Source organism: Condylura cristata, unplaced genomic scaffold (assembly GCF_000260355.1).
Source record: "Condylura cristata isolate star-nosed mole 26May11 unplaced genomic scaffold, ConCri1.0 scaffold00003, whole genome shotgun sequence".
NCBI lineage: Eukaryota > Metazoa > Chordata > Mammalia > Eulipotyphla > Talpidae > Condylura > Condylura cristata.
The window spans coordinates 47,376,173-47,402,955 of record NW_004567104.1 but is presented as its reverse complement, the minus strand read 5'-3'; the positions used below and the strand labels follow the sequence as shown (position 1 = coordinate 47,402,955).

Sequence of the window (26,783 nt, the reverse complement as noted above, 5' to 3'; positions counted from 1 at the left end):
CAAGACTTAGACATATTTTAAAATTTAACAGTTTACTGAAAATGTCATTACTTGAAATGTGCTGATCCACCAATCACAAATCCTAACACAATAAAAGTAGGAGAAAAGAAACATGGCATTTCTACAAGTGGTGAGGGATAAGCATAAAATAGTCAATACTGTCTCAACATATGCACATGATCATGAAGCTGAAGTTGCATGACAGTGTGATGCCCTGAAATTAGCTTATGAACAGGTCTCTTAAGTTCCACAGATATCTTGATATAGAAGTTAGCATAATCTTAAGATAAAGGCTGTTGCTGAATGATAACCAAGGATGATAGAATGGTTTTAAGATACATATGAACCTGTGGTGACAATAGCATGACAATGGGCAAGAAAAGCATTTATGGGAAGGACAAAACATTCTCATTACCCGTGCTTCCTGGACTTTCAGTTTTAAGAGTACTAGGTTCAAGATCTGTAATAAGAACTAATCAAAGGCAATGAAATAAATAGTTGTGGCAAGTGTTTAATTTTTTTCTGAAATTAAGTTCTTATTATTTCAGGATTTGGTCACTTCAGAGCTAGGTAAAGATTCTTTTGTGAGACAGGCATAGCCTAACCACTCATAAATATCTCAAGAAAGAAAACATGATACTCTCTTGGGTATCTAAGTGTCTAATCTCAGCTTTTGTAGAACACTGTTAAGAAACTTGTTTAAACATTTTAACAAGTATATACTTGTAAGTATAAACACATACTTACAAGTATAAATATATATTTATGTAAGTATATAAATATATATATATACTTAGGAGTATTCTGACTTTTAAGAAAATAGCATATCCAAATGGACATAAATACAATAAATTGCCTTTATGTTTAAAGGGTGGCACAGCCAGAGTAAGGCAGTGAAGCACACTCATCTCACTGAGAAATCATTTTTGAAAACAGGTCATGACCTTGTTTGAGGCAAAGGAACTCAACAAGTCAGGATAAGAAATATCCACACAGTGAGTGGTGCTCCCTCAAGCAGCTGCCTGTTCGAATCACAAAAATGCGCAGGTGAGAGAGATTTGGGGGGAAATCATTGATATTTCTGAACTTCTGAGTCAGACTTTCAAGGACTTTCTTCAGCTGCTCTTCTGGACTCTTAGAAATTTGGCAATATCATCGCTATCGTGAAACAGGACCTCCCTTGTTCCAGGAAGCCTGTGCTGTTTGCTTGACCTCCTTTAGTTCTGCCTCTATTCAGCAACTCCTTCTCCTGTCCCACACTAACATTTCTGAGTTCATAGGTATTCCTAATCTATGCCAAAACAAACAAAACACCGAAGATCAGGCTTGATTTGCACAATCTTTGGCTCAGTCTTTGAATGTTCATATTGGGGCAGACCTTGACTTTGACTATACTACAGACAGAAAATAAAAAAGCAGGTCACCTATGGCTGTGATATGCTCACAGCCATAAGTGTGCTTGGGAGATGAATGGTGCTCAACAGTTTCTTGAAATAGCAAAACTTGGTTCTATTTAAGACACTTTGTTCTTAATAAAAGAATTGAATGAACTAAGTCAATAAAATATGTAATTCAAGGAAAGGTCCTTATGCAGAAAGACAAGGAATTCAGCCTCTCTTGCTCACTCAGCAGTACCAGGCTCAACAGATGACCCTGTGCTGTCTCACGCTGGCCCACAGCGCCATCACTCCATGAGCAGCAACAATCTCAGCCTCCCAAGAGCACTAAAACTCACTCCTTCAACCTAAAGCCCACATTTACCAGGTCTGGTTTGAGGCGCTTCAGTAGTTGGTGTGGTTTTAGATTTAGGACGTGGACGACGAGTTCGCTTTGATGTTTTAGGAGCTGAAGAAAGAAAACCCTTAGTTACTAGCAAGTTTAGTTCAGAAATGATACACAGTGGCTTTCGATCTCTTAAAACTGATTTCTTCATGTTCTAGGTAATTTATCTCTTTAATTAGAACCTGCATCCTTGTATGTCTTCTTTTACAACTAGAAGTTCAATGGGAATGAGTCATATAGAAAGCTAAGTTATTAACTTCAGAAGTGAACAGTCATTCCTAGCACTCATACCGAAAATGGTTAAAATCACTGCTAAAATACTGTGATGGTGATAGCAAGATACAAACTCTGATGATCTGCTCAGTAAGATCCATTTAATTAACTAGTAAATAAAAAACTAAATACCTCATTTTTAAAATGTAGAATCATATGTTCATAAAGAAACCCCCTGATACCAAAATGTTACCAGCTTCAAGAGAATTACTTTTTAATCCCAGTTTTAATAGAACATCTTTTAGAAAACCACAAAAGACAACAACTTCAGGTGCTGGCGTGCATAGCAAATGACCTTGGTTAAGTTCTTCAAAACAAGGGGTAACTTGGTTTAAGAGTCAGACTCTTCAAGACTTTAGTATGAAGAATGTAAGAATGACAATGGGTGATGATGATAGTCTTAAGATGCAAAAGAAACTGTAGCTACGAAATGGATGGAATGGGATTGACAATGAAAAGGATGTATTGATGATCACAATATGTTAATTACCTTGTGTCGTCACCCAAGTCTCAGTTCTGAACATACCAGGTTCAAGCACTGCAGTAGGTACTGACCAAAAACATTAAAAATAAACCAAAATAAACTTTTTAAATGAAAGAAAACTCAAGGCATTTATGTCAGAATTATTTATACTAATACAGCTAATAAGCGAAACTGGGATGTATTGGCATTGCTAAAACACTATCTTTGGAATAATTAATCAAATAGGTTATCTTTCCATTCTCATCAGACCAGATCTGAACTGCTTCAAGAGGTGCCTAAGGACATTCATCACAGGTGAACAGGACCAATAGAGTCTGTGGACAATCAAGATCTGGAAAAGTTTGAATAACACCTTGAAGTGAAAATTTTCTACACTATTATTACAATAAGAATCTCTGCTATGTTGGCTTTTACTTCTGTACCCTCTGGTTCTGTTATTCTTCATCCTTCCACTCATCTGTGTACTATGCTGACTTCTTAACCTGTCTTCTCCTGCTTCAGATATTTATGCACCTAGAAAATCTTGATGGCAAGTCCCAAAACTCAATCTTATAATATTTGCGTAAACACTATCTAATATTATATTTTACCTTATATCTAATGGGAAGGCTGTTGCTCTCAACTCACTTGCAGGTTTGACAAAACATCTCTCTCACATCTGATGTACACCACCCAAATGTACTAATAAGAACAGGAATATACTGAAGATAATTTTTTAATTTATAAATGTTGATTTGAACTCAATAGTTTTTCTAAAGTAGTTTTATACTGGAGATTTAAATGGAAGTAAAGAAAGTGCACAGTGACAAAAAATTGAATACGTCATTCAATTGCCACACAAGTTTTACCTTCTACAGGCCTGCCATCTCTACACTAGGAAATGCCACTTAACACAATTGTATTTTCGTGCTTATGAAGCACACTAGCACACTCCTTACAGCTACAGTAACAGCTACTACTCTTGAGACCCTGCTGGGTTAGATTGCTGGGACTCTTCAAACCAGGAACATGTTTACCTGGTTTGTAATCAGGTGCTTCAGGAATTGGGGTGGTTTTTGGTCTGGGACGTGGACGACGTGTCCGTTGTGATGTTTTAGAAGCTGAGGGAAGAAATTCTTGGGTTATTACAGAACTATACTGGTAGGATGTATGGGAATTCAAACATGACCATACACTTTCTACTACTGTTTAGATTTGACCTTTCCATTTGAGATTTTCATAACACATACTTGTATTTTTTCTTTTATCATATAAGATTCTTTGAAGATAAATATCACTTTTTAGTTCAAAAAATAAAAATTACTTATAATCAAGGTCTATAAGGCAGATTGACTAGGCAACAAAGAGGCTAAAATACTGATATTAATGGACAATGAATAGTCATACTAAATCTGAGATTTATAATCTTTCAGTCTATGGCACATTTTCTATATAACTAACAAAGCCAGAACATGTATTACCTAAATAGAAACAACACAAGAAAATACTATCCAAATAGGAAAAATATGGTAGAAATGTAGATGTATAATGAAGGGCCTTGAGCCTGTGATAACTGTTGAAGTCTTTATCTGTCTAAAAGGTTGAAACCCCTGACATGTTTGAAAACAAGTCTTACCGAAAACTGTTCAAACATGACACATTTTGAATAAGTTATATGACAAATTCCTAAATTAATGTTTCCCTTAAAAAAAAAACAGTAATTTAAGAGTTTTCAGAAATTTAATAAGAATGTAAATGAGCAGTTATAAAGAATGAAACTATTGTCACAAAAAGCAAGAGGAAACTCTGGGTCTGACAATAGTGGGATAAGATTTGTTGAAAACAGTGTAGCATTACCTAACGTCGTTTCTGGGGCCTCGGGTCTAAGAGTGACAGGTTCAAGGACTGTCGCAGGAACTGACCAAAAAATAATAAAGTAAACCAAAGAAAATTTAAAATATATGAAGTGACAGAACAACCAACAAGCTTTACTTGTACATTAGTCCTTGCAAAGAAACAAAGAAAAAAATAACTTACTGAGTTTGAGTATTTGACTAGTTTTTGTAGAGCTGGTCTAAATGATAGTCATTAGGCTGTCTTAGATTTAACCTTTTAATTATTCTGAGTATCTTAAAAAAAAATCAACATAAATTCCCCCAGGGTTTAACTAATACACATTAACACTGTGGAAAACCCTGTACTAGAAAATATTTTTATGCATTAACTTAGAAAAGTTCTTTTGAAAATCTCATAAACCTATACTTAAGTAAACATGTATAATAGACAGTGAACGTTTTACAGAGATATAAAAACCAATCAATATAGAATACCATGCTGCTCTGGCTAAGAACTCATCTATGCTATGAGTCTGAGACTGCTGTACAAACCATGGCACAGAAGAAGTCATAATAAAGATGGTCACTCAGCATAATACTTAGGAGATCATCTGTCCAATCTGAGTCCAGAAAAAGTAGAAATCAAAGACAACTGATGTTTTGCATCAAATCTAAGCTCTGGAATCAGGTCCTCAAAAGCCTTTTCAACTGGATGAATGGAGCCTTCAGCAACCATGTTTAGATGACCCACAAGCAGGAGAGATTGTTCCAGGCAGACTTAACTATCTTCTGATTGACCCTACCACCAATGTGTCCAGTTCTTCTGTCTTGGTTTATTGCTCCCTCCATTCATCCAAATCTTACAATGGGTCCAAGGTCTAAGCTCAATCTACCTTGAGATTTATCTTTTGTAAGGTCACTATTTAATGTTTGTATCATGCAAATATGTCCTTAACTCTACTGTTTCAGAAGTAAGTCTCCCACTGCTAACATTGCACACACAGTTGCCAGTATCACTCCAGGAACATGCAAGGACTTTACAATTTGTTTACTTGAATATATTGGCAAAGTTAAGTAAGCATTATCTTTAAGATCCACATTGATCTGATAATAAACACATATTCAAAGATGACTCTCACATAGAAAGAATAAGGGATTCATCTCATCCAGTGGTAATGTCCTTGGTTCTTGAACAGAGGAGACATTACTGATGAGGCTTATGGCTTCATACATAGTATAAGAACTTGGCGTTGCTTTGGGCCCCCATGGGAAAAGTCTACTAGTGCTCCCCTTAAACCAATAAAACACACATTTACCCAGTTTGCTCTCAGGTACTTGAGGACTTGCTGTGGTTTTAGGTCTGGGACGTGGACGACGAGTTCTTTGTGACACTTTAGTAGCTAAAGAAAGAAAATCTTGTGTTACTGTAGCTCCTGGGGGTTTGGAAACTGAGAAAATGTTTTTCTAAGACTTGTTAGATTTTCTAAAACTCCAGGAAACTGACTTGTAGTTTGAAATTTTTACTATGTATACCAAAGTGTCTTCTTTTTAGCACTGTATGTGCTTTTCAGGAAATGTCATGTGTGTTAAGTTGCTCATTCTGGGTATGAAAACTAGCAATTGTAATTACTCAGAACTTTAACACTTGGTGAAAAATGATATAGTAGTAGTACTTGACTCTGGCACAAGGAAAGAGCACCGTGGTCACAGTAAGGAAGAAGTTGATACTTCAAAATTTCGTAATAGGATAATTCTTATTTGTAAGATTAGTAATAATCATTGCAGAGAAACAAACGTACCATGCAAATAGTTCAAATATCTAGAAATTTAGATCTGCAAAGAAGCATAAGAGTAGCTATTGTTGCTGATCAGTTGAGGTTAGAAATAGACCCCATATGCTTTAACCGCAGTTTTAAGAGAGAACACCATCCACCAAAGCATTAGATAGCTAATTTGAAACTTCAGATGTGCCAGATGGCAGTGAATGTTTCTAACTAAGCTCATGCCTGCTCTCGTAAAAACAACAGAACTGGTTTTTAAGAGGCTGCAGTATTTTTAAACGAAGGAAGTGATGAATGACAACAGAGGATGAGGGTGGTCATAGAGATAAAGACTGAGTGGGCTTCACAATGAACAGCAAAAGCACTCAGAAAATGGCAAAGGATCTTTACCTACTGTTGTCCCAGAGGTCTCAGTTGGAAAAGTAACAGGCTCAAGATCTGTAACAGGAACTGAAGTAACAAACAAAAAAATTTATAAAGCACTTTGTCGACATATACTTCAAAATGAACCTTGCCAGCGTTTTATGGCTCCTAGAATATTCTTTAAAAAAATTTCTGCATGAAGGGTCTTGTGCACCAGATTGTCTTCCCCAGAATTTTTATGCCATTCTCAGAGGTAGGGCCGTTACACAGATACTCCCAAGATTTATGAAATTTAGCTTAAAAGAGGAGTCTAGATAAGCCAAAACCTAAGATGGGATAAAAAAGTTAAAGTTACAAAGGAGGAAGATATCTCAAAATAGACTCAGGCATGACTCTCTTAAGCATCAGCAATTTGTTCTGTGCCTGTTAAACCTCCCTCAGTTACAGAATGCAAATGAGTAACATCAGAGTGCAACAAGCTTAACAATGAATAAAAAAAGTTTGGTAAAGGTCAAAAAGTAGCATTACCCAATGCTGTCTCTGGAGCCTCTTTTATAGGAGTAACAGGTTCAAGGACTGTAGCAGGAACTGACCAAAAGACAGTATAAAATGAAATGTTAAACATTTATACAATCTCAGGGCATTATCTTTACAAGTAACTTTACCAGGGCATTTATGTGGCTAGGGGACAAGGCAAATACTATTATTTCTGAGTTGAGGAATACAGTAGCTCTGTCAATGGGTACCAATTTATCGCCTGCTTTGTATGGGCTGCTTTGTATTCAGTACTATCTTTGTAGAGTCCTTGAAGTTTCTCACTTGTTAGTAATCTTAGTTTAAGTCCTCTACCTAAGTAACACATATCCATAGTGCTGAAAACTAATTTTTTGAAAGAGAACAGGAGCTTTACCCGGCAGGGCAGTGAGCGAGCAAGTTACAAGGCTCATTCAGTATGTGGCAAAGCAGGACATCCCTCTGTCCAGTGCCCAGGAAAACCCTATGTGTATGTGTGCGAGCAAACTTTCCTGCAGCCTCCTCTCAAAGCTGTGTTCAACTGGTTCTCAGGGTGCATTTAGCTGCAGCAGTCTCCCGGAAATGACCCGGTTGGCACTCAGAAGTTGACAGCTTCCAACAGCCAGAGAAGCCTCTGCCTCTTCTCACTGTCCACATCTTGCCTTTCTGTACTGCTCCCTCTGTCTCCCACACACCAAATATAGAGCTATTTCAACTCAAATCCTCTCATTATTCTGCCCCACCCTGCCTGTTTCTCTAAGCCAAGGTTGCAAAATATAGCCCACAGGCCAAATCTTGTCCATGGTTTGTTTTCATTTAGTCCTTGAGAGCTAAGGATGATTTTTCCTAATTTCTTAAGTATTTGTAGAAAAAGAAAAGGAACATAACAGACTACACGGTGTACTGAGCCTCAGCTAATAACTATCTTGCCCTTCATAGAAAAATATTGGGCAATTCTGCGTTAGATCTTACTATCTCTTACACAACTACTATGGTTACCAAGAAATAATTTCCTATTTGCCCAAACATACATTCATTCTGAAGCTATTCTAGTCCTCTACACAGATCCAGTATTGAAAGGATATTAAAACAGAATGATCCATCAAGTACAAATAGATATTTAGAAAAAAGATTCTCTTTCACAAGCAAAAGGAATTCAGCTGACACAAAACCTCTCCAACAGTGTCCTCATCGCCTGCTCTGGAATGGGAGCAGCTGCTGACCCAGATCTGCCCCTTTACTTTCTCTGAACCCATGGGATGACCTGGCAGACTCCTCAACCAGGCTCTGCACATTTACCCAGATTAGGTTGAGGGTCTCCAGGACTTGGTGTGGTTTTGAGCTTGGGAGGTGGGTGAATGGTTCGCTGAGGTACTCTGGGAGCTAAAGGAGAAAAGCTTAGGTTAGCAGTGTGTTTTAGTTCCAGAAGTTCTGGATAGGATTATATTTGGTTTAATTCGTTGTTTCATAATATTTTTTCTCTTGAGTCTAAAATACTTGCCCTTATTGATAACTGTGTCTTTATAGCATCTGAATGACTCTGAGAAACAAAAGTCACACAGAAGTTGAAGGAGATTTCAAGAAGATTCTGTCAGGGATTTCTGGATGAAAATAAAACTCAGAACCTTGCTTAGTTATAGTGGGACTGGGTAATTTTACACTTAAGATGGTGTTTAAAATTTAAATCAACTAGAATTGGGCATTTTAACTACTTTATTCCTACTGGAAAAAGACCACATCATTCTCTAAAATGGCTAAACAAAACCCAAATCATGTAGATAGTAAAAATGTGGAACGTTAGATCCACAGAAGAGCTGGGTCGTACCACAATAGCTAGGACAAGTTATTTAGCTTAGATCAAGAATACACACTCTTTCCACCAAAACTCATGAATTATGTCTGAAATTCAGTAATAAAGATTGTGAATACAAGGTAACAGAAGGGTGAGATACCATAAATTCAAATGAACTACACTGCAGGTATGTATACTAAGTTAAGTTCATGTTGGCTCTTTTAAAACAAATAAGTTGTTTTTAATATTTCTCAATATTAATATGCAATTGAATGATCACAGAAGATGGCATACAAGTCTTGTGAAGTAGGAGAAAATGGATTAAGATGGTGATGACATGGATTTGAAATGAGCAGGAAAAGGAGATGCTGATGATATAGGGTGTTATTACCTACAGTCGTCACTGGAGCCTCGGTTCTAAGAATAACTGGTTCAAAGACTGTGGCAGGAACTGATCAAAAGTAATAAAAGAAACCAAAAAGAATTTTGTAAATGCATGAAATGCCAGACAATTCATCTTACCAATTTAAAAAAAAAAAAGTTTCTAGGGCTTCTAACAGGTAGGAAGGAAGGAAGAAGGAAAAAATGGATTATCCAAAGGCTCCAATGTCAAGAAGCAGAAGTATGGGGATGGGACAATGGAGGGAGTAGGGTCCAGGGGTAACCCTAGGGTCTGTCCACTACATATGAATGGATACCCAAATGGACCTGACACTACACTCACTAAGAAATCAAATCCTTAGTGAAAACAGTGTTCTTCACCATTTAATGTAAGGTAAAAAACAGCATCTCCATTTGTGGTATATTAGACTGCTCACATTCAGTTCTAAGAACAGCAAAAACATGATCTGATGCAGAACAAAGATCAATGAAGTACAGCAGATCAAATTTAAGCTCTTAAGTAGACATCCCAGTTCTCCTTTAATTCATCCTATGTGTCCATTCAAAGGAGAACAATAGGGTACCCTCTTAGGGTACTCTCTGTCTGGGATGTTAGCTTCAACACGTGTGCTGCTTCTCAGCCATTGTTCCATTACCCCTCAATCCTTCAGCTTCTGTACTATTTTTCTATTTAATTATCTTGCATCTTTTTGTGCTCCAAATATTTACCATACTCCTACTATGGAGCATTTATATCATTTGAGAAAATATTTTACTTTTGCATCAATGTGCTTGCTGTCTTACATTATTTTCTATTTGTTCACACAGGAACAGCTTCTTTTTTAAATAGTACATACTGATTGCAAACTCAAACATACCTCCTACTTCAGAGAAGGAATTAATAGAATAGTCAACCTGAATTAATTATGTTGTTTTAAAGCTTGATTTAAAGTTTTATACTTAAGACTGACTGGAATAAACTAGTAAGAAAAGTGAATAAAATCATTAATAGAGAGCATTTCCAACACAGAAAGTGCAAGACCCTTAGATCAGCATCTCCTCACTAATAACCTTTCAATCTTAAAGATCCGTAAGGGCACATTCTGACTACATGCATGGAACTTGGGGGTTCCTATACTGGAGTCCGAGACTACTTGGATTTTTAAAAGCAGAAACCACATATTTACCCAGTTTGGTCTGAGATAATTCTGGATGGGGTGTGGTTTTAGGTTTGGGACGTGGGCGACGGGGCCTCTTAGTTGTTGTCATCATTGTTGTTTGAGCTAAAGGAAGAAAATTTATGATTAATGTGGCGCTTATAGCTCCATAAACTCTGAAAAAGATGCAGTAGCATAGATCTAAGCTTTCTCAAACTTGTCAGCATTTTGTCAGTGGACATAACTACTTTGGTTTGAAATTTTTCTTTAGCATATAAATAAGCATTTTATAATTGAGAGTTCTCCGGAGATTAAAATTAGACACACAAGTAAGTTTTAGAAATGAAGTTTATGAAATACCCTTTCCTTAAAAAGTCCCTAACTCAAAACCTGACACAAATAATGGTTAAGTTCCAGGGGTGTGTGAGAGTTTCAAACTACCCTTTAGATTCATCTATGATCTTAAATGGTAGAGTTGGACAAATTTTCTACTTGATAATTTACTAGAATAAGTAAACAAAACACACTGAAACATCAAGTCAAAAAATATGTAGAACCTGGAAAATAGAAAGTAAGATGCTTAAAGAAATGTCATGGTATGATCGATATTGCACTGGTGGTCTAACTACAGGGTAGAAAGGGAATCATATTAGGTAAGAAACAGTATTGCTTAAACAGAGAGTCAGATTAACATAATGCAGTTTCTAGTTGAGATATGGAGCAGATAGCTCTTGAAGAAGTTCATGCACATTTCTGTTAAAAAGGAAACATTAGTATTTAAATATTGGATATTGTGATGTGATGACAAGTGATGCCAGCATCATTTAGACAGAACCGTAAGTCAACAAGTAGCTGCTGCAGAACACAAAGGCTCATTACCTATAGATGTCCCAGGAATAACAGGTTGAAAGTCTGTAGCAAGAAATCATCAAAAATAATTTGAAAATTAAATGTTAAACACATGAAAGGAATAAAACTCTTGAAAATAAATATTACCAGCCTAGCATTAAAAAAAGCTATAAAAAGCCAAAAATTTATAGCTAAAATGCCAAAAATTTAAGTTCTGAGGTGAGAGTACAAAGACAATTATTTTGATGAAATAGTTAAATCCTCAGTATTTCCACATGATTAGCTCTACATCTTTCTTGTTTTGTATCATTTGATGATACAACAGATAATGCCTCTTAAAAGACTCTTTGTTCCCTGTGGTGATGGTACACGGGTGAACTGGCGGTGGGAAACCCCTGGAGATTACAACTAAGATGAAAAGTGCACAAAATGAAGAATGATGTAAAAAAAGAAAGTATACTATTAGTAATAAAAAAAACTCTTTGGTCCTCTGTTAGTAACAAGTAGAATAAGCAGTCAAATTAAAAGAATGAGGCAGTATAATTTATAACACTATAGCTTGCCAAAATGAAGTTCTAAGTCATAATAAATATAATTCTTGATATTCTGAAATAGATACTGGAATAAACAGCCAAAACAGACAATGCTGCTTTTTTGCAACAAGCCCACTTTGAAAAAGACAAAGATCCCTGCCAAATAAAGGCACATAAAAGAGCAAGATACGGAGTCATTCAGTGCATTTCTACTGGCAGGACAGAAAAGGCCTGACTCCGGAAGAATGAGAGATTGTGCTGTGGCCAGCAGCTCGGAGCCAGTCATTGAAACTCCAAAGCAGCACCAATGATCAAAATTTTGACCACCAGCTCAGTGGGCTTGCCTTTCTCCCAGCTAGGTTGGACTTCCCAATTTCCATTTTATACCTCTATTTATGCTATAATTTCCCCTCCTTCCTACCAACCTACCATACAAATTTCCAAGTCCACATTATACTTATATCAGCCCATGTATCTTTTAGTTCTATAAGAGTCAACTCTGTTCCTAACAGTTGGCCTCAATAAATACTTACTTTTGTTTACATTCTACTTTTATATCTATCGATGAACAATTTCCCACACAAGAGCTTCCTGCCTTAACCAAGCTATCATTTATTAATTATAAACTATTCAGCATAGATGCTGACAAACTACTTCATAAAATCTGTGACTAATCAAACTAAATATGCTAGCTAGGTAAGTTTTTGCTAAGCTAAAATCAAGGAGAACAATGTAATTGACCAGAGAAGTAAAATACACAGGAACCAGGAAGATAGCTGAGCAATGTGACAAGTCACAGGTATTGAGCAGAGTGCCATGCAGGAAACAGCTACATTCCCTGACTTGGTCTTCAGCCTTAAGAGTTACGGGCACTATTAGGTGGACATTAAATTCCCACCCTGGAATCACATCTGCTGGGGTTCCACAGGCACCAGGAGCTATATATTTACCCAGTTTGCTGTGAGGTGCCTCTGGGCTCGGCGTGGTTTTAGGTTTGGGGCGTGGACGACGTGTTCTTGTTCGTTGTGATGTTTTTGGAGCTGAAGAAAGGAAACTGGTTAACATTATCTTATGATTCCAGAAACTACAGAAAGAATTTCACAGAGCTTTAGTTTCTCAACATGATTTACTAAAATTCTGTTCTAATTCTAAATATAATCTTCTAAATTTTTGCTTTATTTTCCTGGTGTAATTATTTTGTCATCTATATAAAATAATGTGGCTAGGACCTACTAATAGTTCTATCGAGTAAAACTGTAAGATTTCAATCATCTAAAACTTATTCTTGCTGGTATCAGATTTTCACAGGACTCTGACCCAAAGGAAGTCAGAAGTGTAGCTATGTACATGTCATGTCCCAACACTAGGCTCTCCAGTATGGGAAAATTGTACTTAGAACATAATTGACTGAATACTTGACCACTATTAGAATATGTACATTTCTTAAAATAATTAGTAGGCAATAAAAATGCCCTATGTGCCTTAAAACAGTTTTCTGTTAATGTGATATTTATGAGGCACAGACTCATAGCTGTATATTCATTTTTATTACAGAACACTGGGCAGACCACAGGCTCTGTAAAGTACTAATAGGGCTCACTATGGAAGTAAAAGCACTACTTTAGGTACATATAGGCTTGTGTTCTACCAAGTTATTTTAAATATCTTCAATACATTCAAGATTAAAAATAGTTGAATGGCATGAGAGGATGCTGAAAAATTTTATGAAAGGGAAAACCCCATGATGAAATAGTGATGGAACAGACTAGACAATGAGCAGAAAAGACACCTGATTAAAGGCATAAACTGTCATTACCTAATGTTGTCCAGGGAGCCTCAGTTCTCAGAGTTATAGGTTCAATATCTGTGGCAGGAACTGACCAAAAGCAGTAATAGAAACAATAGGAATTTAAGAAATAGAAAAAAAAAAGAAAAGTATCTTCAAAACAAATGTTAATAAAGCACTTCTGAATTCTGGAAAAATATTATTTGATATTATTTGTTCTCTAATAACTGGCTATATTATGGTATCCATGCATTTTACAAGTAGCCATACACTTTGCATCCTTATGGGGCTAATACAAAGATTCCCTCTGACACCCCTATGTTTAATTATCTGATTATAGTTATATTGGAAACTTGGCTCCAAAAAAATCTTTAACTATCTGATATTGAATTTAAATTACTCTGAAAACATTATGAAAGATTCTGTTAGTACTTGAAAGGATTTCATTACCACTATGAATGTGATTTAGGAAATGGTATAGTGAGGGGAATTTAAAAAAAAAAATTCTTAATCAGCCTATTGGAGCTTGGTGAAGCTATATAAAAGATAATTTTTTCCATAAACTGTAGAAGTGATACAATTTCCTATTGTCTCTTTTCATTCATTTATATCAAAATGGGTAACAGATTATTATTCATGTCAACAAAGGTGATTAAGAAAAATATATAAAATTAAAATTTTCATGCCTGAATAAACAGAATTCCTGCAAATCTATAATAGTATGAAATGATAGTTACCCAGAGACTAATTTCTTATAATTAAACAGGTGTCTGAGTTTACTTTTCATTCAAAATAGAAGGTTAAGTGAAACATTAAAAAGCTAACCAACAAATCCTTGTAAGCATTACATGGATATTGCCTTTCCCTAAGACATCACAGCACAAAGTTGGTTGAGCCACATCTGAAAACATCTTCTGAGCCAATGACAATGTAGCGCGCAGAAGAGGTGGAGGAAGCCAGATCAACAGGATGAACACACTCAAAGCTGACTGTCATCAAACAAAAAGAGGGGAATCCTTATTTTGTTTGGAATTCAGCATCACGAGATGAGTTTGTCAAGAGAAAAGATCAGCTATACTTGAATAGCATGGAATCAAAGAAGGTAATACTTTTTTGAGAAAGAGAGAATTAGTCTTCCAAAATCCAACCAGGGTTTCCTCTGCTTCCCTCCCACTTAGAGATCTCAAAAATTTCCTGGTTAGCTCCTGGGACTTGTGGCAGCACCAAGTGCAACAAGTAATCTGAATGTCTCTGAAGGTGATCAAACGGAAACCTCCAGGGATTATAAACTGAGCAGCAGATGTGAGAGTACGTAGTGCTTTTGGAATTGAAAGAAACAATTTTCGAAGTGAAAGAAAAAGGAGATAAATGATCATTGTTTACACAAGAGAGTACAGATAATGCCAGATGTAAGGGGGCAAGCTCAAAAAAACATTGACCAAGGAGGAAGACATTGTTACCTATGGTGATGGAGGGAGCTTCCGTTTCGAATACAATAGGCTCAAAGACTGCATCATAAAAAAATAAACAGATATAAGTAATAAAAACAAGAAAGTTCAACTTTTCAGTGCTTGCTGATTTTTAAATTCAGTGGATACAAAACCTACTTTATTCTATATTTTTATAAATTGCCTTCTTGATTGGCTTATTTATGAGAAATCTGTACATTTCCTTATTAGAGTGTTATAACTAGTTGGAATCTTAAGAGGAAATTTTATTGCAAAAACAGCTGAATTTTCAGAGCTGTTTTAAAATAACTTATTTGGTAAATCATTCAGTTATTACTTATGGCTTAAAATGCCAATAGGAATCTAAAATGATGTGAGTCTCAGATTATCAATTCTTTTTCAGTTGTGCCTAAGGTGGAAGAACAGACTGCTGCCTAGTGATGATTGCTAAAAACACTTTAGAAGGGGGCGGGGTTAAAGTCTCAGGACTATCAGGCCAGCCACTGTGGCATGAGTTTGATGTCCAGCCAGGGAGCTGACCCACATTGCACAACAGACCTCTCCTGTCTTGCTTGTTGCTCCCCTCACCAGTGTATCACAGTAGATCTGCCTGTTTTGTCCCTCACTCTATCTCTGGTGAATCCTCTCATCCCTTGCACTTCTGGCCAACACCCCAATTAGTGTATGTATAAATAAAAATCATCAGTAAAAAATTTCTAGAACTATACAGAAAAAAACAGGCTTCTATTTATGACAAATCTGTATCCAGAAAACAAAACCTAAAAATGCCTTAAGAACACAGACTCTGTGGGTCAGAGGTAATCACACACTGATTTGTTCATTTAGCATTTAAATTATCAGTGTGACTACTTTGAGAAGATAACAAAATCATTATTTGGCTTTCTTTTTTTAAAGGTTTATTTATGCATAAAAGAACTTGGGTACAGGCCAGAGGTGTGGGGGTGAGTGGATTCACCAGAGACAGAGTGGGGAGCAGAACAGGCAGATTGACTGAAATATACTGAGGTTGAGAAAGGAGAGGTCTGCCGTGCCATGTGGGCACCTCCCTGGCTTGGGATCAAACTCATGCTGCAGGGATTATGGATAGCTTCAGAGTACTGAGATTTAATGCCTTGTGCCACCTATTTAGGTTTCTACTGGATATATGGCATGACAATTGTCAACATTTTCAACAGCATTCCCAAAGAAAAAGCTTAAGGTAAAGCACTGGAAATCAAGTTTACCGGATTTAGTTGTTGGCATATCTGGCTTTGGGGTTATTTGGGGTTTAGGATGTAATTGCTTTGGTGGTTTTGAATCTGAAGGAAAAAAAAAAACGGTGCCACAATTAGAATCATAGCAGAGCTCTGAATGAGAAGAATAATACCACTTACACACCATTTCCCTAGTTACAGATCAATGCACTAAAGGTAGTGATTATCAGGCTGGATTTGAGATGCATCTAGTCTATACGTTGTTCCATGTCTTTTGGATGGTTTTGATGCTAAAGAAAAAGGGATAGAATTTAGCAAATTCCACGGGTCATAGTTGCAACTCTAATAATTAAGAACATATATGTTTCAGCAGAGATGTGTTCTAAATTCAGTGAATATACAAAACTCCTGGAATATGGGAAGGGTGGAAAATATTATCAATGTCTACTGATTTTTTTCCAAACTGGAAACATCTCCAGGAAATTAAGTAAAAGTAATGAGAAATAGAATAAGACTTTTTTTCTATACAAGTAATCTTTAAAATAACAAGTATAATAATTCTATTTTGTAATAGGCTTCTTCAGCATAAAAACAGTAAGGAAGAATTTGAAACTTGCCTAGTAGGAAACCTAAACAAACAAACAAAAAAATCTATTATCACTTGAATTCACATGGTTAATGTCTTCTGGAATTTTCCAAAGCAAAGCAGCTACAGATCTATTGTGAACATGGAGAAATTACAATAAAATATTTGTAACCAAACAGTATTAGTACTAAAACAATCAACAGCAGCTTGAGTCTTCCAATGTTTTCCAATTGCAAAGACAAAACTATTTCTTTAGGTCCCTAGACCAGGAACAGTGTGTGCCTCTGATTATCCAATCATACTCAAACACATTGTTTAAGAAAACAAAGTTGAAGTCATTATCCCATGCAGTGTTTTAAAGAGTAAGCATTACATCCAATGTGCAAAATGACACAAAGATAATTACAGCACTGAAATAAAAGTTTGCCATTTGTCAATTCCAGATCAAACATTGTAGCCAGTCTTTGAAAGAGGAGTGTGTCTTGTTAACATCAGGACATGTGATGGAAGCACAGAGAGTTTGTGGAGAATCAAGAGTTGTGTTCAAGACTGCAGACCTTCCCTAAATATGTACACAGGATTCTTCTAGAAGACTTCTATCTTCTAGCTCCCAGACCCAGAAAGAAATGGTGAGGAGAAGCATGAAATGAAATTGTGATGGGGCTGACAGAATTACAGCTGTGCCCCAGTGGAGAACAGGGAAAGCATAAGTGACAACCAGTGAAAACAACTGGAGGGGAGTAAATTACCGACTATGGGCACCAAGAGCTCCGTTTGTACCGTAGCAGGCTGAAGAGCTACAGAAGCAGAAAACCAAAATTACTAATTATATCAGTGAGTGGAATCTTGAAGCAGGAGACATTACTCCCCAATCTTTACTTAAATTGTACTACTTCTGGATGTGATTTTCCCCATGTACCTCTTTTATAAGTATGAGTTTCCCTTACCTCATCTGCTATGAATATGGTCTTTATGTAAGGGCTTTATGGTATCTTATTTTAATAATCCCCTTAGTGTCCCAGTTTAATGCCATGTGTATCTAAAAACTACAAATAAAAACATAAATACATACTTATGTAACATGTCTACAGAAAAATAGTATATAAGCTTAAATACAAAAGTCAATTTCACTGGTTTCTAAAGCTCAGTTAAGTAGGCAATGGGTAGCTACTAAGCCAGAAGCTGCCATATTCCAGCTTTTACATTAACTGGAACCCTGAACATTACATTTACCAGGTTTGGACTTGGGTACATCTGGACTAGGTGTGGTTTTAGGACGGGGGCGACGACCTGGCCTTTTGGTCTTTGATGGAGCTGAAGAAAGAAAATCAGCTAGTTAATTTAAGAGTAGGGACTAAAAACAGACAGTTGAACTATATATCCCTAAAAACACATTCATGCCCTTCAATTTTGCAGCATGCTTTCATACTGCATAAATGAGGTCTTGAATAATTGTTTTGCCTGAGATTTATAAATAACCACTGTTCAAGAGATAGTGTTATTCCATTTAGAGAAGGAAAAATGTCAAAACTTTGTACAGCTTAGAGAAGAAAGTATAAAAGTTTCTCGTGTTATGGTCTGCAGGAATATGAGAAAAGTTGCTTCTAAGATGTCACAATTACAATTTATTTGGCTTACAATTCAAAGCACATTTTCCACTTAGTAGTAAAGTGTGCAAAGGAGCTTTGAATTCAGAAATTATTTCAGTGAAGTCAACTTTTTAAAGATAAGGTATTGTTTATAATGCTCTAGGATTAAAAAGGTTTCTGTAGAAACCCACAGAATAAATACGAACTAATGCAACAGTTGGAGCCTGTGAATAAAAATACGGTGGTCAGGAAAAGAGGAAGCAAAGCCACTCACTCCGTAGCTGCATTACCTAGTGGTGGTGTTGAGGGTTTGGTTCCCAGTGTGCCAGGTTCTAAGACTGCATGAAAAATCAAGAAGGAATCAAAATCTATGAAAAATGGTAACATCTATTTAAGTATAAAAAATGCTTAATTTTTACTTACTGTTTAACAAATACAACAAAAGGTGAATAAGACCATTTAAAATTTAAAATAAATTTATGCTTTTAGAAAAATAAACAAAAATGCAGCCACTCAGCTAAGTGTGGAAAGTGAAATGGAAAACAAACAAATGGTTCTCATGTGGAAGATGTGTACACACTGAAGTAACCAGTAGTTTGTGTCACGAAGGAAACTGTGGGTAATTGGCTAAGATGGTACCAGGAGAACACTTTCTGCTCTTTTGAAGAAAAAGAAGTTATAAGATTGTGGTTACTCTTTCAGTTTCTTCCTTTGAATGGATTTTCTAGTGACATATCAGGATTATTAGATCTGGGAGGAAAAAAGTGCTTTTCAAGAAATCCTGCAAAGTTTTAAAAGAGACAACCACCCAAAGCGAAAACACAAATATGCTCTAGGGAAGTCACACTCTTGCCCTGGAAAAAAACATGTTAAAACCATCTGGAGATACCCTGCCAAGCATAAGAAGAGACAATAGAGAGTGTGTCAATCAAAATTAGTATGGCTCCCGAAGCTGCTGCAGAGCTCTGCTTAGTCAAACACAGGTTGAGGGTGTGTCTTCTGGGGGGAAAAAAATGGCTGGAATAAAGGATTTAAGAAAAATTAAACAAGTTAAATACAAAGATAAGGACAAAGTTGAGTACAGGTATTCTGTTTAACTTACTAAGTTAATGTCATCCCCTTCACTCATGCTTGCAATAAATAAATTATATTGCACATTGATTGTATTTTGGCTATCTGTTTTTATAAGGTCATCTAATACAGTTCTTATTCTACAGGACAAAAGAATTATTTTTCATTCAAGAATAAGAAAATAAGTTCAACTCTTAAAACAAAAGAAAAAATGTAAATTCTTTGACTTTTTTTATTAAGTAGTATGGTGCTCATCGACCATTTAATAGAACTTAAATAATTTTATCACACACATTTTTTATATTTGTCAGGAGTTGTCTCTGCTAGAGCTGTAGTAGGGTGTGTGTAAAGTTTGGGGAAGCAAACAGTGTAAGTCTTAAGCAAATATAAACAGAAATAGAAAATACAATATATGGATAAAGAATTTTCATTCATCCGAGAGAAATGCATGACAGCACAAAGTATTACCTAAAGATGGCAACAGTCATTAACATGTCTGTGGCCAAAAAAGAATTCCGGTTTCTCAAGACCTTGAGAAAAAGGATGGCAAAGCTATTGTGGTGTATCAGACTTAAGTACACATAACAAAGCAAAAATTATGTGTGTGTACATTTGTTTTTGTGTACGAGACCGACTGGGGGGAAGGGAGAAAGAAAGGAGGCAGGGAAAGAACCTGGATGTCTCTAAGACTGTATAGGAGAGAAGGAAACCTGGGGAAGGGTTGTGTCATAAGTAAACTTTCCCAGCTGGGATTGCTTACGTCTCGTGCTGACTATAAGTTAGTGGTCAGAACAGAAGCAACTGACCTCCACCTCTCCCTAAGCAGTCCCTAGGCCATGTGCAATGCGGTTTCTTCTCCTTACTACAAAAATTCCAGCAGCCTCTCACATCATAAAGAGGAACTTATCGGAGGCACTAAGTGGATATCTCTTCTTTCCTGCTTTTCTCTTTCTCTTCTTCCCACAAATATTTTGGGTAATTGATTAGTAGTCATCAATTAACAGTTCCCAAATTCCCAAACAGGAACACATCTATTTCTTTTATAAAGAGGGGCCATGTTGGAAAAACAGTTTTTAAAACTAGTAGTTTTATGTAAGTGTTACAAGAAAGTAGAGTATGGCTGTTCTCAAATGGTGTTCAGATAAGTACCATTTTATACAATTTTCCTTAGACCAGTACCAATGGAATTGTAACTAAATAAGGAACTGGCTGTAACCAGCTAAAGCTCTGGATGAGTATCAGATTAGCTGGTGAAGGTGCTTCAGCAAAAGAGAAATTTAATCACCCCGAAAAGATTACCAGCACATCTAAATAAATGGTTAGCAATTTTAGCCAAAAATCAGAGTAAAAAATTATAAATGAGGGGACTCCCTGGTGGCACAGGGGTTAAAGACAATGCTGTCAAGCTGTTGCCAACCACTGTAGCATGAGTTGGAGTTTGATTCCCTGGCTGGACAGGGAGCTAACCTACACTGGCACAGCAGACCTCTCCTGCTTTGCTCCCTTAAGCAGTGTACTTCAATACATCTGCTCTGCTCCTACTCTGTTCCCTATTATGTCTCTGGTGAGTCCTCTGGCCTGCACCCCAGTCCTCACATGCATAAAAAATAAATCTTCAAAAAAATTAAGAATGAAACTGCCTAAATATTCTGTAGCAACATTATTTAGAGAATTATTAATGATGGCAAATGAGAAGGAATGCATTTCTTGTCAAAAATTGATTATGGATTATGGCTATCATACCTCCTATCTGACAATAAAGTCGAAAGCACAGATACCCTATTTTCACAGTGTTTCATCCACAGCATCAACTTTCAAGTGAGAAGATTGATGATTTTGAAACTACAAAAAAATATTTTGAAACTTCAAGGCTGTAATTCATGTTTTAATTTCTACAAAGTTGCCTTTGAAAATCATGAAAAAAATTACTATTCACGATCTGTTTTAATCTTTACAAATGTTAAAGGTTAAGGAATGCTATCTTTTGAATTTTATAAAGGTAAACAGGCATCTTTGAGGTACTGACTGACCAGACAGGGACCCCACTAGGTAACTTCTCAATTCACCTGCATGTAAAACACTGAATCTGTTTATTTAAAATAAGCACATGTTCTGACAAGACTTCTCTCTACTTGACTACCTTAAAATATTATGAATAAAAGTATAAAAATATTTCATAAAAAAGTTGAGTGACAGGCAAATGACATTACCACTCACCTAAGTGAAACAAAAGGAAAAAGCTCCATCATGGATTTGTGGCCATCGATGAGAACTTACACATTGATCTGTCATGTCAAGAACTGTGGAAAGTAAGCACCTACCACCAGAGGACCCTTCCTTTTTTTAGCCTCTTCAAAGGTTGAAGACCTGAATGTCATTTTAATATTCAGATTAACTTCATTGCAAGAAACAACTCTTACTGGATAAGGCAGACAAGTTGGGACATGGTAGTTGCTGGAATTTTCAAGAAAGCATTGAATTTTGCTTATAAAAAAAAAAGGCAAAACCAATGTGGTTTTTTTTTTTTTTTTTTTTTACTCCTTAGTTAAGCCACAAAGGAAAGCCAGAGGAAATGTAGCCTGTTTGGAAAGTGAAATGGAAAAATAGAAGAGTGTGTGGGTTGGGAAAAGCAGCATATCACTGGGAAAAAAAAAAAAAAGCTTTAGTGGTTTATTTGCTCTTCTGAACTTTGGCTAGAAATAGAAATCTTCAGCAAAGCTGTAATGGTGATCTACCTTCAAATAAACATTTTAAAAAGCTCTGTATTTGTTTGCAGTGATCTAGTGGATAATTCTGTTGTGTCATACCATCCAGGTGAACTTAAGCTGGCCTGTTTGGGAGCAGATTCTGAAACAATTAAACTTAATGCCAGGGGTAAAGTGTGGGTATTCTTAAGCAATTAGATGATAACAAGTCAAAAGAACATGAACTCACTCTTCACTCAAACACCTTAGACTGAGAATATACTCTCCCAGGTTTATTTCTGTGGATGAATTAAGTTCCCCTCAGGAATCTTTTTTCATTTTCTAAAACCACTAAAATTATTAAAGTAAATTACTATGTATAAATGGGAACCAATGTGGGGAGCATGTTTTGATGGTTTCAATTTTCATTTTATAATAACAATTATTTGGAGAAACATTTACTTAAATATGAGGACTGAAACAGTCATAGATCTTTTATCTGCTTGGGAGTAGTGCCCTAATCAAAATACAGCATAAATATAGTAGCTTGTACTTTATTCCAAAGTCTTTTAAGTGTGTTTTTAAATAAATGTTTACTAAATCTTCCTCTCATACAGCTAGCTGTCAAAGGTTTCTAATTTAAACTTCTAGGGCTCTTGAATTTTATTAGCTACACTTCTTTCTCCAAATAACCTCTTTGAGTAAGAGTACCTCAGTGTATTCCTCTGCTTTAGAGATTTTAGTGGTTTTACTGTCACCTGCTTTCCTGCTGCTAATCCCTACTTTCCTGCAGTCTGATACCTACACCTGCCAATCTCACTGCATCTTTAATGGGAGTCATAAGATATTTCTGAGGACTTACATTTTCCTTCTTACTCATTTCATGATTAAAAAAAAATTATGTCCTCTTAAGTAGAAAATCTCTTAATAATCCTACTTTCTAAATAAGTATTGGAAAAATCCTTTGAGCATTATAGTAAGAAGCATTCTACTCTGTCTGAGCTAGGGGCTTTAATTTAGATAAAAATGATGAGTGGCAAAGTTTCCTGTACATAATCTTTTAAGGCAACAACATTTAAGACTGAAGTATAGTCTGGATAGACAGGGGGAAAATGAGTATTTGGGCATCTTGTATGTCCTGCAATTCTTATGCAGTGAATTGTCCTTGTTCTTATAAGTACAGAATAACTCCACCCTGCAGCAAAAGAGTTTTCTTCCCACCCCCCCCACCCCCCAGCAGAACACCATTAACATTTCCAAGGAATTAAAACAGAAGTCATGGCTCAGAAATCAGCCCCAATTTAGAAAGAAGTCATAGAGCATTAGAAATACAACTTTTTGATCTTGCAGCCTGAGAGCTAAGAACGCCTTCCCTCCCCACAAACAAGGCAAAGTTAGGGGGTTTAAACACTTTTCCCCCTTCCCAGCTGAAAGGCTCTTGTTCTGTGTGATCAGAATTCCAGGCAATTTTGGTATTGGAAACTATTTCATCGTCCTTGACAAGGGAGTGCTCAATCAGTCACAGAGTTGCAGTTCTGTGTTTTCTTCTTGATGTTCATGAACATAATGACCCATCACACAGTTCAGAGCAAAGCTGGGGTAGTGTCATAAACTGGTTATAATGAGATCATTTCATTTTTGTACTTTTTATGGAAAAATGTTTCAAATACCAAAATATAAGTCACAAGTTCTTGCTCCAAAGAGTGGCACAGAACAATTTTTCAACCCCACTTTTGGAATATTTGCTTAAAAATTTAGGGTAGTTACCAGGCTTGGTGTGTGTCACTTCTGGGATGAGAGGGATTTTAGGTTTCAAAGAAATGAATTGTGTTTTACTGGGAGCTGGAAAAGTAAAGAAACAATATACAACAAATCAATATTTAGGTATTTCACTAGCTAAGACCACAGAAAGAAAAATCTAATAAACTATAAGTAGAATAAATGTAGCCTCTTGGAAGACTTCGAAATATCCCTCTAAAAGAATATTATGCAATGCCACATTTAATGGAAATGCTCTGATAAAGCTTTATCTGATTAAAAAATACATTTCAAGAATGTATTTAACAAAAATAGCATTGCTGCTAAGTAGTTACAATAAATACAAAATGAGTGATTTTAATGCATGACTTAAACAAGTAGGGATAATAATTATGTGCTCTTATTTCACATTTCTTAACCACATCTACATCTTTAGGCAACAGAATAAAAGGTTTAAAACACTATTTTGATTTCAAATTAATGTTCATTGATACTATGACATGAATAAAGAAATTCCACTTAATACCAAATAGAGTTTTCCCAAAATGAAGTCTGAGGTTGAACTTGAGGGTTGAACTAAAAAAGATAAAAGGGAAAACTATATGTAAGACCCAACTATAAATGCATTGATGGGGTAGAAAATGAGAAAGCATCAATGGATATTCCAAGCTATAGGAAGATGTTTGAATATTAAATCAGATCTACTGCTAAAAGTCAGCTATTCAAGACCAAAGAAAATCATGGATTTGAAATACTTGGAGATATTCTGTACTGTTCAAATGAGCCAGTTAGAACAGTTATTGGAATGTGACATAAAAGCTGGAGTAGTGAATTTTTCATGGTGAAATGGAAAGCGAAGCTAAGGACATCTCATTACCCAATGTTGTCTCTGTAGGTTCAGGGCTTTTAGAAAATTTGGATGTAAATGTTCCAGAACTTGTGGTTCTTTCTGGTGATGGAAAAGAAAAAGAATATTAAGACAGCCTAGAAACATAAAAGACAATTTCCAAAGAGGAACTGACTGTCCTTTGAAAAATCCTGCCACATTTTGTAATTGGTGTTTACAAAATATACAATGGGTAAGTCTAGGAAAGAATATTTAAACTTAAAATAGTATAACAATTGTGTCTATACCATAATGAAATAAGCAATACCCAATTTGTTTAGCATGATTCTGAGGACATGTCTAACAGTGATGATTATCACTCTCAGGTTGGTAAACTGCCTTTACATCCAAACTCTTTGCTTTATTACATGTTGGCCCAATCTCCTTTTCCTTTTTCTCAAACCCTACACATATTTTGAGCCTTGCATCAATTCTTCCTTTCTCTGAGCACTTGCAGTAGTTTTACAGTCTCATCACAGATAATTTCATGTTGCTTGCTCATTATTTCTGATGAGCACTATGCTAAGATTATAAGCAATTGAAAGCAGTCATGTCCTTTCTGTCTAAGGAATTGCCCTGATCCACAACTGAAAACACAGAAGGCACCAAAACCCAAGAAATGTCAGTCAAATAAACACTTTATATTTACCAAAAAATAAATTATACTTTTAGTCTACATTCCCAAGACAATAGGACAACTCTAGATTACACAAAAATTTACATGCAAGACAATCACATAATTTTCAAAAAATCTTATTGGAAATGTCTTTGTTATTTTGCATTATTAATTGCTCATCTGTAGTCAATTTCAAATTTTGTAAAGGATTTTTAAACTATAACATCATCTCTTCTTATTATGATAAGGACATGGATATCATCCATTTGGAATCAGTTATGCTGAAGAGTAAAGAGAGATTTACCAAGTTTGGTTCTTGGAGGTTTGGGTCTGAGGCGTCGCTTAGGTGTAGTTTGCAAGGGAGCTGGAAAAAGATTTAATATAACTTTGATAAATGATATTTCCTAGGGCTCAATTAGGTTGTAACTGTACACTTGAAAATTTCTCATGTGGAGGAAGTTTTTTATATTTCTTTGTATTCCCAAAATGCCCAGTACTATGCTTAGGCCCTCAATAAATGTTGAATGGGCCAAAAGAAAGTAATTTCTATGTGAGAATTGATGTTGACTAGAACGTGAGCAAACTTAAATACATGTTACAATTAAGAAATTAAAGATGATTTGCTGAACAGCAGGTGAGAAACACATATAAAATATTAATTTAATTCTGTAGTTCATAACCTCACCTGGAGTTAGTGAATTTTTCTATTCCAACAAGATTTTAATATAATGTAAGTTGGGCTACCTAGCTTTTACCCATCCTCATCATGTGTTCAGGATGGTAGAGCCTACTTGATACTCTTTATATTCAGATTACTTGAAGAAAAATAACCTAAGTGTTGGCTAACCCTGCTAAATCCAGGGTATATATCTTAACATATTTATCATCTATAATTCTCCTGAATTTTCTGGTTGCAAGGTTGAAAGGCAAATAGGAGAAAGAAAACAGCTCTTTAAAATAGATGTCAAGATTATGAACATTCTTTGAGTATTATCAAGGCTAAGTATGTGACAGATAACCCAATTTTATAAAGAATTTCACAGTAAAGAATGAGGGGAAATATTTAGTACTACAAACATTCTGAAAAGGTCAACCTGACTGCTTTTGTTACTTTATCTGTTCTTTCAAAACAGGCAACTATACAAATGTCATTAGTTACCAGATGTTGAAGTTTGCATTTCAGGACTGGTAAAGGTTTCCACTTTTTGAGGAACAAATGGTAATTCACTTGGAGCTGAAAACATAAAATACACCATCCCATCAAGTAATTCCAGTTAAAATCAGGCAATTTAAGAATTTTAACATGCTTTTAGATGGTGTTACAGAGCACATGCCACAAGTACACAATTAAAGATGAAAAATGCATCTAGTCTTGAAAGCTAGTGGATGAAATAGTGACTTAAAGTGGGGAAAAGGTCAGAGA

The 26,783-nt window shown here is 35.9% G+C and overlaps 1 protein-coding gene across 1 annotated transcript in view; it reads right to left on the bottom strand.

Moving 5' to 3' along the window:
- Positions 1-26,783, bottom strand: part of ABI3BP (ABI family, member 3 (NESH) binding protein) — a 199,881-nt gene that overhangs the window by 55,774 nt on the left and 117,324 nt on the right. Inside the window, exons 17-37 of the mRNA XM_012732963.1 lie at positions 26,520-26,594; positions 25,665-25,724; positions 24,736-24,807; positions 23,868-23,942; positions 18,636-18,683; positions 17,990-18,070; positions 17,506-17,553; positions 16,201-16,275; positions 14,969-15,016; positions 13,539-13,598; positions 12,673-12,762; positions 11,220-11,252; positions 10,371-10,466; positions 9,194-9,253; positions 7,026-7,085; positions 6,525-6,584; positions 5,670-5,753; positions 4,376-4,435; positions 3,556-3,639; positions 2,546-2,605; positions 1,762-1,845 (exon numbers count right to left, since the gene is read on the bottom strand). Coding sequence (XP_012588417.1) covers positions 1,762-1,845; positions 2,546-2,605; positions 3,556-3,639; positions 4,376-4,435; positions 5,670-5,753; positions 6,525-6,584; positions 7,026-7,085; positions 9,194-9,253; positions 10,371-10,466; positions 11,220-11,252; positions 12,673-12,762; positions 13,539-13,598; positions 14,969-15,016; positions 16,201-16,275; positions 17,506-17,553; positions 17,990-18,070; positions 18,636-18,683; positions 23,868-23,942; positions 24,736-24,807; positions 25,665-25,724; positions 26,520-26,594 — 1,413 coding nt within the window. The remainder of the gene's footprint in view (positions 1-1,761; positions 1,846-2,545; positions 2,606-3,555; positions 3,640-4,375; positions 4,436-5,669; positions 5,754-6,524; positions 6,585-7,025; positions 7,086-9,193; positions 9,254-10,370; positions 10,467-11,219; positions 11,253-12,672; positions 12,763-13,538; positions 13,599-14,968; positions 15,017-16,200; positions 16,276-17,505; positions 17,554-17,989; positions 18,071-18,635; positions 18,684-23,867; positions 23,943-24,735; positions 24,808-25,664; positions 25,725-26,519; positions 26,595-26,783) is intronic.